This window comes from Mustela lutreola, chromosome 5, assembly GCF_030435805.1.
Source record: "Mustela lutreola isolate mMusLut2 chromosome 5, mMusLut2.pri, whole genome shotgun sequence".
NCBI classification, from domain to species: domain Eukaryota; kingdom Metazoa; phylum Chordata; class Mammalia; order Carnivora; family Mustelidae; genus Mustela; species Mustela lutreola.
In genome coordinates this window covers 19,414,353-19,428,046 of record NC_081294.1, presented here as the reverse complement: position 1 = coordinate 19,428,046, position 13,694 = coordinate 19,414,353, and the positions used below count along the sequence as shown (strand labels likewise).

Sequence of the window (13,694 nt, the reverse complement as noted above, 5' to 3'; positions counted from 1 at the left end):
TGATGACATACGTCTTTGTCAGGAGTTAATTGCCTATGAAAATGGTTATTTACCAAGCAAAGCAAAGAAGGGAACTGTGTTTATTTTTATTACTTTTTCCCATTTAGAGTAAAAATCATACTGATATGTGAGATGCTAGTCTCATTGTTTAAGATATATGGATGAGTGTGTTCATACTGATTCAACTCTCATTTCAGGAACTAAGATAACTGACCCCATTATTCAGTGATGGGACACGAGAGACTTTGAATTCTTTCAGCATTATGTACCTTTAGACATTATCATGGATGTGCTCTTTTTTATTTCCCCTAGCTTCATTCAGACCAAGATAAAGGAGATGGATCACTCAAATATATTTTATCTGGAGATGGAGCAGGTACTCTTTTTATTATTGATGAAAAAACAGGTGACATTCATGCCACAAGAAGAATTGATAGGGAAGAAAAGGCCTTTTATACTCTGCGTGCACAAGCTATTAACAGAAGAACTTTGAGACCAGTAGAACCAGAGTCTGAGTTTGTGATCAAAATCCATGATATCAATGACAATGAGCCTACGTTCCCAGAAGAAATTTATACAGCTAGTGTTCCAGAAATGTCCGTTGTGGGTAAGTTCATTTATAAAATTTATCATGGTATCCCAAAAGTATAAAAAATGATTATCAGGAAATTCTTACAATACTATAATCAGTCAATTGACATTTCCTTTGATTCCCTCCAAAAGTACTTACTTAATTTCCTCATGTAGAAAACGAGTCAGAAAAAAAGATTAGTAATTTCTTACATGCTATGGACTTGTAAGTCTCTACAAATAAGTAGATACTTCCCTCAAAAACCCAAGAAAATATCACTGAACTTCAGTAAAAAAACTATGGAAATATATCTTTGTCACAGAGATTTGTATAGCAGTTGTATGAAAATCTGACCTCAAATACAAACATTCAGAACACTATAGTTGTAGAGTCTTTGCATCCATAGCCTAGTTATAATTTATCTAAAGAATTTGTTATCTAGATAATACAAAAGGTGGAATTGATTAGATTATCTGATTCTTTCATATTAAGTATTTTGAAGCATCTTTTAATTATAATCGTTATATATAAAACTCTGCTGATATAAATCTGTTATTCAAATAACCCAGTTGAAATTCCACAATCACATACTGATACAGAATTTAAAAAATTAGGTTGTAGAATCTGTAAAACAGAAGGCATGAAAAACCTGTGAGTATAACATTCAAGATAATTGAATTTTCTTTTTTATTGGAAATAAATGAAAGTTGTATTTGTAAGCAAAAAAAGTTCAGACTGCTTTTTTTTTATTAAATAGAGATTGGCAAAAAGAGTAAATATCAGGAAACAATGATAACATTTTTTTAGAGACGTATATTTAGACTTAGTAGAATAGATTTATTTCTCAAATGTGGGAGAGGTCATATAAACCGATGAAATAATTCTGATACTTTTAACAGTTGCAGCAGCACATTTTCAACTCTGCATTTCTCAAAAGCATTGTTCTGGGATTATTATTTAATATTTACTTCACTAAATCCCAAGGACTTTGGCAATTGCTTTATTGTAAAGCCCTTTTATATTTCTTGAACTTTATTAAATAGCTTTTAATAGTTCATGAAACTTGGGATCATCTTAGATTGTTTCTAAATTTAGAATTTAATCTATTCATAAAATTATATTCTAGAGCAGATGTTAATTATTTTTATAGTTAATTAGTGGAGAGGAGGAAAGAGGAGCACACCTACTCCCTTGTGATCAGATATGCCCTTTACACTAAACAAATCTATTATGTGAAAATGAATTTAAATATCAAACCTTAGCATTTGTAAAGTAACTGCATTTATTATAATCTGATATATTGTAGCATTATCTATGCATGCATGAAAATATACCTGTTGGCTAACTCTGTAGCTGAATTCACAGTTTTCCTGTAATAACAGTATAAACATGATTTTCATGTCAGTTATACATAAATTTTTCTTTAAGAGGTCATTATTAAAGCCAAAATCATTTGAGTCTTCCATGAAAACCAGTGCTTTTGCTCCTCCTTCTGGTACTGTGCAGAACTAAGCTGAGTTTGGATACTTCAGGTACTTCTGTGGTGCAAGTCACAGCTACAGATGCCGATGACCCTTCCTATGGGAACAGCGCCAGAGTCATTTACAGCATCCTTCAAGGGCAGCCATATTTCTCTGTGGAGCCTGAAACAGGTCAGGAACCATGAATCAGTGTTTGTTAATTTAAATCTTTGTGATCTTTATAAGTAGAAAAAACGTGGGAAAATAAGAACAAAACATTAACTGTAATGCTTACTGAAGAGTGATGATGCCACAATTAAAGATTTAAGAATTCGAAGTTGAATGATTGAGGTGATGAAAATATACCTGTTTTTATGTTTCTTAATCTATGGGTTTAGGTCACTATATAGTACCTATGGCCCTCTTCAGGTAATAGAAAACACACACACACACACACACACACACACACAAAGGGTAAAATATTTACATTGAACCACGTTTGCAATAATTTGTGGTCTTAGTCAGCTACTAGCTGAGATTTTAATGATGATAACAAAAGTTCTTTATATTTTCTTCAAGGTATCATCAGGACTGCTTTACCAAACATGAACAGAGAAAACAGGGAGCAATATCAAGTGGTAATCCAGGCCAAAGATATGGGCGGCCAGATGGGAGGTTTATCGGGGACTACCACGGTGAACATCACACTGACAGATGTAAATGACAATCCGCCTCGCTTCCTCCAGAGTAAGCTGCCTTTCATGGTCTTTCCACAGGGCAAAAGCTTTGAACTGAGAAGAGAAAGTAAAAAGCAATTGTCAATCATTTAATTTTAAAAGCATTGAAAATGGGCTATAAATGAGAAGGAAAAGTGTATATGCTGATGAATTCAGCATATGTTACTAAAATATAAAAATTAAACATTTCAGACATATTTTATTTGGAAGCAGGGGATCTGTGATCACAAAACCCGCATCTATGACTGTAATCCAAGAACTATTTCTTCTAGTTAGTAAAAGGAAATAATGTGTTGTTGTTGTTGTTGTTGTTTTAACAAAGCTATACTTCTACTATGAATGTGTTTATTTCTGCTTAGAATTAAATAAGAAAGAGTCTAACCTGAGGGTAAAATTTTTCAATAAAATATCTAATTTGTCATAATATGAAGACTCGGCCAGAAATGGCTATATAAGCCAGAACTTAACAAACTAATCAGACTTGTATTTAATATCAGTGGGTCAGACTTGAAGTTACTATTTCTGTGTTTGGAATGGTAATGATACTAAGACATTTTTTTTTTTAAATATTGAAACATTTTGTATTCCTGACATATTTAGTTATAAAACACTGAATCTATTCAGTGTTACTGTTTTCTATTTAGATCTAATTTTGTTATAAAATGAACCCTTCAAATTCTCAATGGAGATCAACAATTTTTTTTTTTAAGATTTTATTTATTTGACAGACAGAGATCACAATTAGGCAGAGAGGTAGGCAGAGAGAAAGGAGAGCAGACTCCTGCTGAGCAGAAAGCCTGATGCAGGGCTTGATCCCAGGACCCTGGGATCATGACCTGAGCTGAAGGCAGAGGCATTAACCCACTGAGCCACCCAGGCACCCCTTAGAGATCAACAATATTTAAGAACCATTAGCTTCTGACCATATAATATATGTATTTATTCTCCCTTTTTATACAAATTTGGTAGATACGCAACCAGAGAAGGTGATGTTGGATCTCAGATCCTTGGGAGTAGAGGATCTCTCACTCCCAAGAATCAGACAATTTCCTACTTACCTGAAAGGTCCTACACTTCAGGGCAGAATTTTATGTTGTTAGAAATGTAGCATAATATAAAGGCTGTAATAGGTTATAAGTCTTTAAGTTTTAACATTTGCTGTGTATTAACTTCTAAATTGATCCTTCAATTTTAGTTTGGTTTTAGCTTAAATACTTTTGTGATATCATACTAAAATGTAGCTTTTTTGTGATATTTATATTTTTATACTAAAGACTACAAAGCAGAAGAAATTAGGGTTATTTTGACTGTTTAAAAGCATTTTACCTCTCTTCTACGCTATTTTTATCTAATTTTGATAATTAATAATTAAGTGTAATTAATTAATAATTAATAATAATAATTTCAATTGAATTGTTTAAAATCATGTGTGTAGATAAATTATAAAATTCATATGGAATGTTTTTGAGCACACTAATTTTTTGCTTATTATTTGTGATGATCCTTTTGTTAGATATTAAGTCATATGTCCATTAGGTCTGCTATTTTGGTGGTTGGCCCCAAAACACAGAGAAGAGTATTCATTTATGCTCTTTTCAAATAACCAGATTATAGCTCCAGATTACCTGTAGCGTGGGCAGGGAAAAGAAAACCAATAATAATCCTTAATAGTTCTTTTAGAATAAATCTCAAGACTAGGATTAATCTCAAGACTAATAAATCTCATGCTTAGTTGCATTAAAATTCAAATTTCACATTGTGCGTATATTTCTGACCACCTCTTAGCATGAATTTATTACCAGGAGAATGAACCATAACAAATTAATCTCATTATTCACAATAATCAAAGGTTTTTCTCAAAAAAGTACTTTGTCAATAATAAATGACCATTAAGAGCAGTATTATATTTTAAATGCTCAGGAACATATATACCCATATATCAAAAATGCAGCTTATCTAAAAATGGCTCATCCAATTAAGCAAATTAATAACTCTAATTAAAAGCAAAAATTAAATATTTAAAAATAATAATGTCCAATGAAAATTAATTATATATTATTTCATATACTATAATACTTTTATTAATTCATTTCAAAATTATTTCCTTTACTTTTGTGAACTCTCAGAATTTATGATTGATAGATGATAGGAACATTACACAAGCCCTGACATAATTATAATAGTCGTAGCTCTGGTAATAATAATAGTAATAATAGTAATATAATGATAATAAAAGGAAGCAGCAACATAACCTATTTTCTGAATAACATTTTTTGGGAGACATTGTACCAAGTTATTTATTGACCTATTGTATTTAATCCCAATAACTCATTCAGCTCGGTGTTATGATCTCCATTTTAGAAATGAGGAAACCAAGGCTATAGATGTTAAGGCCAAACTAAGTAATGAAAGAAGTGGGTTGAAATCCATGTCCAACTCCAGATGTACAGTACGGTACATTCAGAATGATTTTAGAGTACCTTGTATCTTGTCTCATTATTTTTTAATTATAGATAGATACATAATTTGTGGATTTTTATTTTCTCAATTATCTTTTCTGCTATGAATATTTGCATCCATACCTTACTATTGGGAACACTCACTCATCACAATTAGAATGTTACCTGGTAGTCTAACATCCAGAGAACTAGTTTTTAATTTCTAATCATTTTATTAAAAAACCAGGACACCCGGGTGACTCAGTGGGTTATGCCTCTGCCTTCAGCTCAGGTCACGATATCAGGGTCCTGGAATCGAGTCCTGCATCGGGCTGTCTGCTCAGCGGAGAGCCTGCTTCCTCCTCTCTCTCTCTCTCTGCCTGCCTCTCTGCCTACTTGTGATCTCTCTCTGTCAAATAAATAAATGAAATCTTAAAAAAATAAAAAATAAATAAATAAAACAGTGTCTGGAGAGAGTTCCACAGTTTATGAAGACCATATGCAGGATAACATTGAGAACTCAGTACTAACCTTGTTGTTATTATTATTATTATTATTATACCCAACGTATGGAAAAGGTGAAGGAGATTCAGAGTGGAAATGATAAGGACAACAAACCAGTGCTGCCTAATAGAAATACAATGTAAACCAAAAAAGTGCGTGCCACGTATGTAATTATTATTTTTTATCAGCCATATAAAAAAGTTAAAAGAAGCAGAAGATATGTATTTTAACCATATATTTTCTTTAGCAATATTGTCCTTTCTACATATCAATATGACACCTATTAGGATATTTTAATAACCTTTTATTCCCCATAAATCTTTGAAATACCCACTGACATCAAGTGTTTTCTAGCTGGATCAAGTCTCAGTTCAGACTACCCCCATTTCCTGTCAATAGCTTCACGAGGGTGAGTAGCTTGACTAGTGGCCGCCATATGATAGGACATTGACGGAGCAGACGGTGGGGTCATTCTGCATGAGTTCCAGTGCTGTCCTCTTCACTTAGTAGCTTTCTCACATTGGTCAGTTCAATTGAACCCTCTGCTTTTCAATGCCATTCAGTAAACCTGGATAGCAGTGCACACTCCATGGAACAGTGTAAGACTAAACCACTTGACATCTATGAAGCACTTGGCTCAGTGGCTGGCACTAGTGTGTTTATGGGTTCAGTAATGTTGATTTGTGCAAGTGCTGCTCTATTACTCTTGTTAGTCAATATTATAAAAGTAGCCTCAGAACTTAAGTTTCCATGTAGATTGGCTGATCCAAATTCAACATTTCCCAGAATGCTCATCTGTGGAAGATAAAAATCTCAGTCAATTGGAACAACAGCTAGAGGTGGAAACTCAGATGTCTTGCTTCATTGTTAACATTATTTTATTGTCTGGCTCTATAGCAGTCATTTTCGGTCAGGGACAATTTTGCCACCCAGAGAACATTTAGCAATGTCTTGAGACATTTTTTCTTGTCTCAACTAGTGACTACTCCTAACATCTACTGGGTAGAAGATAGGAATGCTACTAAACATCCCCACAATTCACATGAAAAAGAATAACTTGGCCCAAAATGTCAATAGTGCTGTGGTTGGGAAACTTTGATATGTTACATGAGGATCTGTTCAAGTGAAATCATGAATTCATTTACCTAAAAATATTTATTAAAAACATGCTTGTACCAAACACTATTATAAAAATGAGATATATGAATTCCCCCCCACCACCAAAAAAAAAAGAAACGAAATTCCTGGTTTTTGTCACTATGACCTTTCATTACAATAGGGGAGGCAGATCAGATATAAGTAAAAACAATATGTACATACAAGGTCTTGGCTCAGTCATGGATAAAAAGACGAACCTGTGTCTGCCATGGGAAGAGAAAGGGAAGGTCTTTTCAAGAGGTAATATTTTATCCAAACATGGCAAGATGAAATAGACCCAGCCATAGGAAGAGATGGGAAAATTCACCAAGTAGAGGTAATGGCATGTGAGAAACGCTAAGATTAGATATTGAGCGATGAATATCAAGAACCAAAGACGTTTTGGCTGAACCTCCAAACAACAGGAGGTTGGTGGGGATTAGATCGAAGAGCTCTATACTCACGGGGACTTTGACAATAGTAGATTTTTACTGGTATTAATAAACTTAGGTCAGGACTGCCTGATGAAGTTATCATTACGGTTTTGTGCTTTTAGAGGTGAATGGACAGTTGATGTTAATATAACATGGGCACCCACCTTTAGTATGATTCCAAAAGAGAGACAATGCATTAGAAGCTTAGGGAACACCTGAAAACTGAAGTCCCAAAAGCATTTTCTGCTGTTTTGCTCTAGATACTAACTTGTATTTTTCACTCTCAAAAAAATACCTTTGTTGACATTGTTTCATAGTCCTGGATTAGTTCAAGTGACATAATTTATTTTTAAAACAGTAAGTAAAGAAAAAAATCTATTGCTTACCTTCTACTGGTAAGCACTGTGTTTGCACCTAAGCACATCAAGATTAATGTCTTGATTCCTGATTATGACTGGCTTATTGTCTAACGGGAGAGAATATTTCAATAGAAAATCATGAGTGATAAAGGGAGCTTGCAGAGAATGCAATAGGTGAACACAAGAGCAGCACTTATCCAAATAGGGGGGCGAGGGTCTGAGTGCATCATTTACAGTGGAAGGTTTTCTGGAGGGTTTTTTTTAACCTCTCTTTTTTAAAAAGGTTTGTTTATTTTAGGGAGGGAGAGAGAGAGAGCACAGGCAGGGGGAGGAGCAGAGGAAAAGAAAGAACCTCAAGCAAACTCCACATTGACTGTAGAGCCCAATGTGAGGCTCGATCCCAGGACCCCAAGATTATGATCTAGGCCTAAACCAAGAATCAGATGCTTAACTGGCTGAGCCACCCAGGAGCCCTTGGAGAACTTACCTTTTGATTTAATTATTTTCTTAAAACTACTGAATGCCATAAAGAGAGGGCAAGAAGAATTCACAAAGTTGGAAATCAGCAAATTTCCAATTTATGAAAGTGCATATTCTGCTCGGGGTAAAAAAAAAGATAAATGCTTCAACGTGTTTGTGGAGATTTTTTTATGATGAAATAGAAGATGGTTATCATGTTTGCTTTTCTGTATTTTTTATTTTTATATATTTTGTAACTTAATGCGAAAAAGCCCACAGAAAAATAGAATGGGAAGGACAAAAGTGACAGTTGTTTCCAAGAAGTCCAATTAAATGAGCACAGGAAAGCAGTTATTGGAATTTACATAATGGGAATAATTGTGGATAATCTTTCCCAATTGGTTTTAGTTGCAATCATTTGGAAGAAACTGGAGGATACTGAGTTGAGGAATAAAAGAAAAGCAGGAAAAAGGATTGAAGAAATAACGCCTATACTTTAAGAAGCTAAGATGAATAAGAAAATAAAATAGAAAAAGAATATATTGTAGTAGTTAGAAAAACATCTTGAATTAAGGGTGGCTTAGTAGGTAATTTCTAAACGCCTCCTTTCCGCCAGCCCCTGAGTGGGAATTAGGCTACAATGGTGAACGAGAGACCTGAGCTCCTGGTTGAAGGTATAGACAATAAAGTGATAAGGACATGAATATAATGTGAGGGCTGGTGGTGTGGCAAGTGCTGTGAGGAACAGAGAGCAGTTAAGGGGTTAGAGAATGGCAGGGGTACTCTTTTAGGGGGGATTGTGTTGTGGGGGGCTTGTCTAAGGTGTCCTACATTATTTCAGAAACTGAAAATGCATAAAATTAGGCAATTTAGCTTTTCTAGACCTTAGGTCTGTACAATACTGAGAGTGTCCCAGTTAAGAAATAAGGTCACATATGTAAAACGTCTTCAGTAGTAAAGGCAATATATAATAGGTTCTTGATAAAAGTGGATTTCCTCCCCTTCCCTCTTCCTTCTCCAGGAGTATATCTAATATTTCTGATCTTACTATTTTCCTGTCTCTGCTGCTGTGCTGCTGTTCTTTTGTGGCCAAAGATTCAATAGAAACACCTTAAGCCTGGAGAGACCTATAACCTCCCTGGCCACAACAAAACAAATGTGCTTGCCTCATAAGAACAAATAAATACTCGCATGAACACGGACTCCAGAGCGCCTTTTTCCCACTGGTCAACCAGTCAAATGTTCAGAGGTCCTTGAGTGTTGCTGTGTCACCGTGCTAACACAGAGAATGTCACACTTCCTCACTTGCTATCTGAGCTCCCGGCATCCTGCTTGAATAGTCGAGTGCCTTTCGTCCCATCTCCTTTCTTCTGCCCCTAAAATGGGAAAAAATAGGCTTCATGGAATAGGTCTATGAAAAGATTAAGTTGCTGAAACTTGATCACCGTTGGGCTTGGCAAAAACGACTGGGACGAGATTTGTGTCCAATGGCTTTTTTGTTTTTTAAAGATTTATTTATGTATTTGAGAGAGAAAGAGAGAGAGAGGGAGGGAGAACGAGCAGGGAGAGGAGCAGAGGGAGAGGGAGACAGAATCTCTAGAGACTCCCCCGTGAGGGCAGAACCTGACCCGGGGCAGGGGAGGCAGGATCTCATGACCCTGAGATCATGACCCTATCATGATTGTGGCTGAAACCAAGAGTTGGACACTTAACTGATTGAGCCACCTAGGTGCCCTGTTTTGTTTTCTTTAAGCATCTCTTGGAAAATGTTATGATAACTGAATTTCATCCCCACCAGAGTAAGTGATTAAGGAATATCTGATCTGCCGAGGCCAGGCTGGTCCCACTAACTTTGCCTTAATAGAGCAGAGAATGCTGTCATATAAGACTCTCAAATCCATTAAAAACAACGAAAGAGACATCAAGAAGATCCAGGCTTAGAGAAAAAGTATTTACAAAAGTACTTATGCAGATGGCCAGGGTCCTATCCTGCAAGCTGCTACCTAGGTCTTGGCTCTAGTTTTTTAATGAGCGATATTTTATTGGGGTTCAAGAAGAAGGAAGGAAGCTAAATATCTGATATCCAGGCAAGAAGCTCCAAACCACAAATGAGCCGGCTCAAGGGCACAGTTCAAGACCACAGCTCTTTACTCACATTTAGATGATTTCCCACACATCCTATCACAAACGAAAGACAGAGAGAGTAGATTATTTTCTCATCATCTTAACTGTGGGTATGGGCTCCTGAGAAAACCAACTGTCATAGAAACATGCCCCTCTTCTACTCAGTATTGAGTCACAGACATGTTTGCACCAAGCTTAGGTGGACAGGGCGGAGTGAGGGAGCAGTAGTTGTATATTTATGTAACGTCAGCTAAGCTGAGACTTTATGGGGGAGGGATTTATAAAATGCAAGCAAACTGAGTGATAGCTTTATTTGTGTTTATTTATCATTGACTCTCTTAAGATAAGTTTAGGGACATTATGTATGTAGATAATCATCAAATATATGAGAATTTGACATAATATTTATTATATAATTTTCCAGAGCTATCCCAAGTGAATTCATTGCTATCTATGATATTTTTGCCATGAATTGTTAAGAATAGTAACAAAAATCAGTCCTTCATCAGGTTATTAGTTCTGAAAATTAGCACAGATTTTCCCCTTTATAGGACAGTTTCTATGAAGATAAATTATAGGTAATGGGACACTTTGGGTGTGCAAATAAACATAATGAGACTCTAATTTTCTGACTATTTTAATACTATCTCTTTATATTCCCATCAAAATGTATCTAAGGATTATACATAACTATACCCAATTTAGAAGCAATAGTAAACAATTCCAGAATCACTCAGAGTCTACAGGAAGATTTCACATGTATATTTGCGTGTTTTATCTGAATAACCTATATTAGCCACTAACCTTATTTAGCCTATTAAATTACATAGATATGCGTTATCTGGTTTGTCTAAATTTAAATAAAATAAAGCAGCATTGTAAAAATAATAGTAATAGACACAGTATTACAGCATTTACTAAACACTATAAAACATAATACAAATATTAATTCATTAAAATTTCCCATTTTTGTAATTATAATAACAATATAATTGCTCATGCCATTTTATTAGTTAAAAAAAAAAAAAAAAAAAACCAGAAACATATCAACTTAAGTTACTTGTTCAAAGTTCTACAACTGGGAAATAAAAGTCAGACTGGGGATCGAGCTTCTTTGGTTCAAAAACCACTACACCAAGAAAGAAGTTGGTACTTCAAAGATTCTCTTTATCTTCCCTGGAGCATTTTGCTTTTCATTAATTTCATGATTCGCTACTTAGATATAGATTATACAGACAACTTTAGATAGGGTATACTAAATTCTTAAAATGTCTATGCATTTTACACAAACAGGGAAATGAAACCCTTATTGATTGGTGTATTTGCAATACTCAGGGACCACACATGACTGACTTTTTGCTGGGATCCTTCTACTCCTTGGACAGATAAATAAACAAGTTTGCATGAGACAAGGTCTTTCAAGGAAATGTCTATATGATATACATAGGTATTTAAGGCCCGTACATTCAGGGAGCTGTGAGACTACCCCATAATCCCTGCCTCGTACAAGAGAGATTTGATTTAATAAGTGCTGATTTTCGCTTTGTAAATAGAGTCAACCTCTCCTCCACTGGGGATTCCAAGGTAATGTAGGCCTCGGGCTGATCTGCATATTTTAAAATTATCAAGTGCATTTCAACTACAGCAATAGTCAGGTATGTCCCAAGGAAGATGCTCTAGCATGAGAAAGAAGGAATGAAATTGAAAATGCTTCTTTTTCCCTTTTTTATTGTCTAAAAAAAATTGAATATATTCAAAAGCACTGTTCTGTAATTTATATTGGTTAGATATACCTGTGGTTTTTACTGGGACCACCAAAATATTTGTAGGATTCTTCCCCATGGCCCTAATATCTATAGTTTATAAGATTACAAAGAAATCATGTTATAAAAGCATTCCTTGATTTATAAAACACCAACTGAAGCTCTCTAGTGTGAGCAGGAACTATACTAGGAAATATTAATAAATAAATAAAGAGGGATACGAGATACAGGATTCATCCATAAATTGTTTGTATTTTGAAAGGTTGTATAGACACAAATTCTCTCTTTCCCTTCACTCTCTCTCTCACACACACACACACACACACACACCCTTGTTTGTTACATTGTAGTTTTTCTCACACCCATTGTCTTCTTTACTTCTCTTCTTGCTTTCACAGTAGATACAGATTATGTGTATATACATATGCATGAGTGTAAGAATATATACACAAGTATGTGTTCATGTATGTCATGTGCACACACATAATTGGAGAACAACGCAGTAAGATTCATGCTATAATTGTCAATTCCAGTCTAAATCATAAAATGATGATTTCTTTAGATGTAAGTGGATCAGGAAAGAGACAATTATTTAGGAGTTTTCCAGATGGAAAAGGGGAGGGCATTTTCATTAGAAAGGACAAGAAGAAAAAAGGTCGTTATCAGGGAAATGAGTACAATTTGGTGTGGCTGGACCCCAGGGTTAGCAGCGGCGATGGCGAGATGAGAAGGCAGGGTTAGCATCAGGAAAAGGGATGGATATGAAAATAAAAATGCCATACATATTATCTGAAGGAATATTTTTGGAGAGCCCCAGGCACAGTTCTTCCTTTTGGCTAATTTTTCTGGTAGCAATTAAGCTCACTGCTTGGATCACAGAAGCAAGCGTGGATGAGGGTCTGAACCAATGCCGAGAGAGGAGGGATTAGAGATCTATCTAAGTGGGCAAGCCACAGGACTTAGTAATTAGGTCTATAAAAGGTCTGAGGGAGCGAGGAGAGCAAAGGAAAAAGCTGTTTTCTAGCTTTCTACCAGAAGAACTTGTTTGAAGAGAGAGAGCGATTTCATTTTGAATTGAACATTTTGAATTACGATACCTGTGGAAAGACAGTAGGTTTTAAATCTCTAGGAGTAGTGAGATAATGCGGATCTGAGGTACAGGCGCCTGACATACAAGTGAAAACAGACACGTGTGATCTCAGCTAAGCTCAATGTTTAGAGTGACGGAACTGGGGAAATGCACAACATTCCAGACGAGATCGGGCGTGTCCAGGGTGGTATGGCCATAGACAGTGCACAGTATTCTTGGTGTGCTGAAATATATAAATCCTTCAGAGAAATAATGTGCATGGAAAGTATACAAAAATTCACTTGAAACTCTCCTGTTATTCCATGGAAAGTTGCCTTAGACTAAGCTACTTGGCATTTTGCAAAACGGGATTCAAAGTTCCTTTGGATCCTCCAGAGCGAAGCTGAAAAATACCCCTTAATAGGTACAGATATAAATACTTAGATACACACTAGCTGTGCAAATATGTTTAGCTGTTACAGAGTTTTATTATGCCTTCTGGGAAACACATTGCAAACAGAGGGAGTATCTGATACAATGTAATCTGTTTATGAATGACTAATTTAAGGTTATCTTAACCTCCCCAAATCCTATATACATTCTCGTTTCTATACATTGCAATTGTGCGCATCTAGAGAT

The 13,694-nt window shown here is 35.4% G+C and overlaps 1 protein-coding gene across 1 annotated transcript in view; it reads left to right on the top strand.

The window, feature by feature from the left end:
- Positions 1-13,694, top strand: part of LOC131831614 (cadherin-10) — a 172,493-nt gene that overhangs the window by 116,778 nt on the left and 42,021 nt on the right. The window contains exons 3-5 of the mRNA XM_059173703.1: positions 313-607; positions 2,104-2,223; positions 2,611-2,778. Coding sequence (XP_059029686.1) covers positions 313-607; positions 2,104-2,223; positions 2,611-2,778 — 583 coding nt within the window. The remainder of the gene's footprint in view (positions 1-312; positions 608-2,103; positions 2,224-2,610; positions 2,779-13,694) is intronic.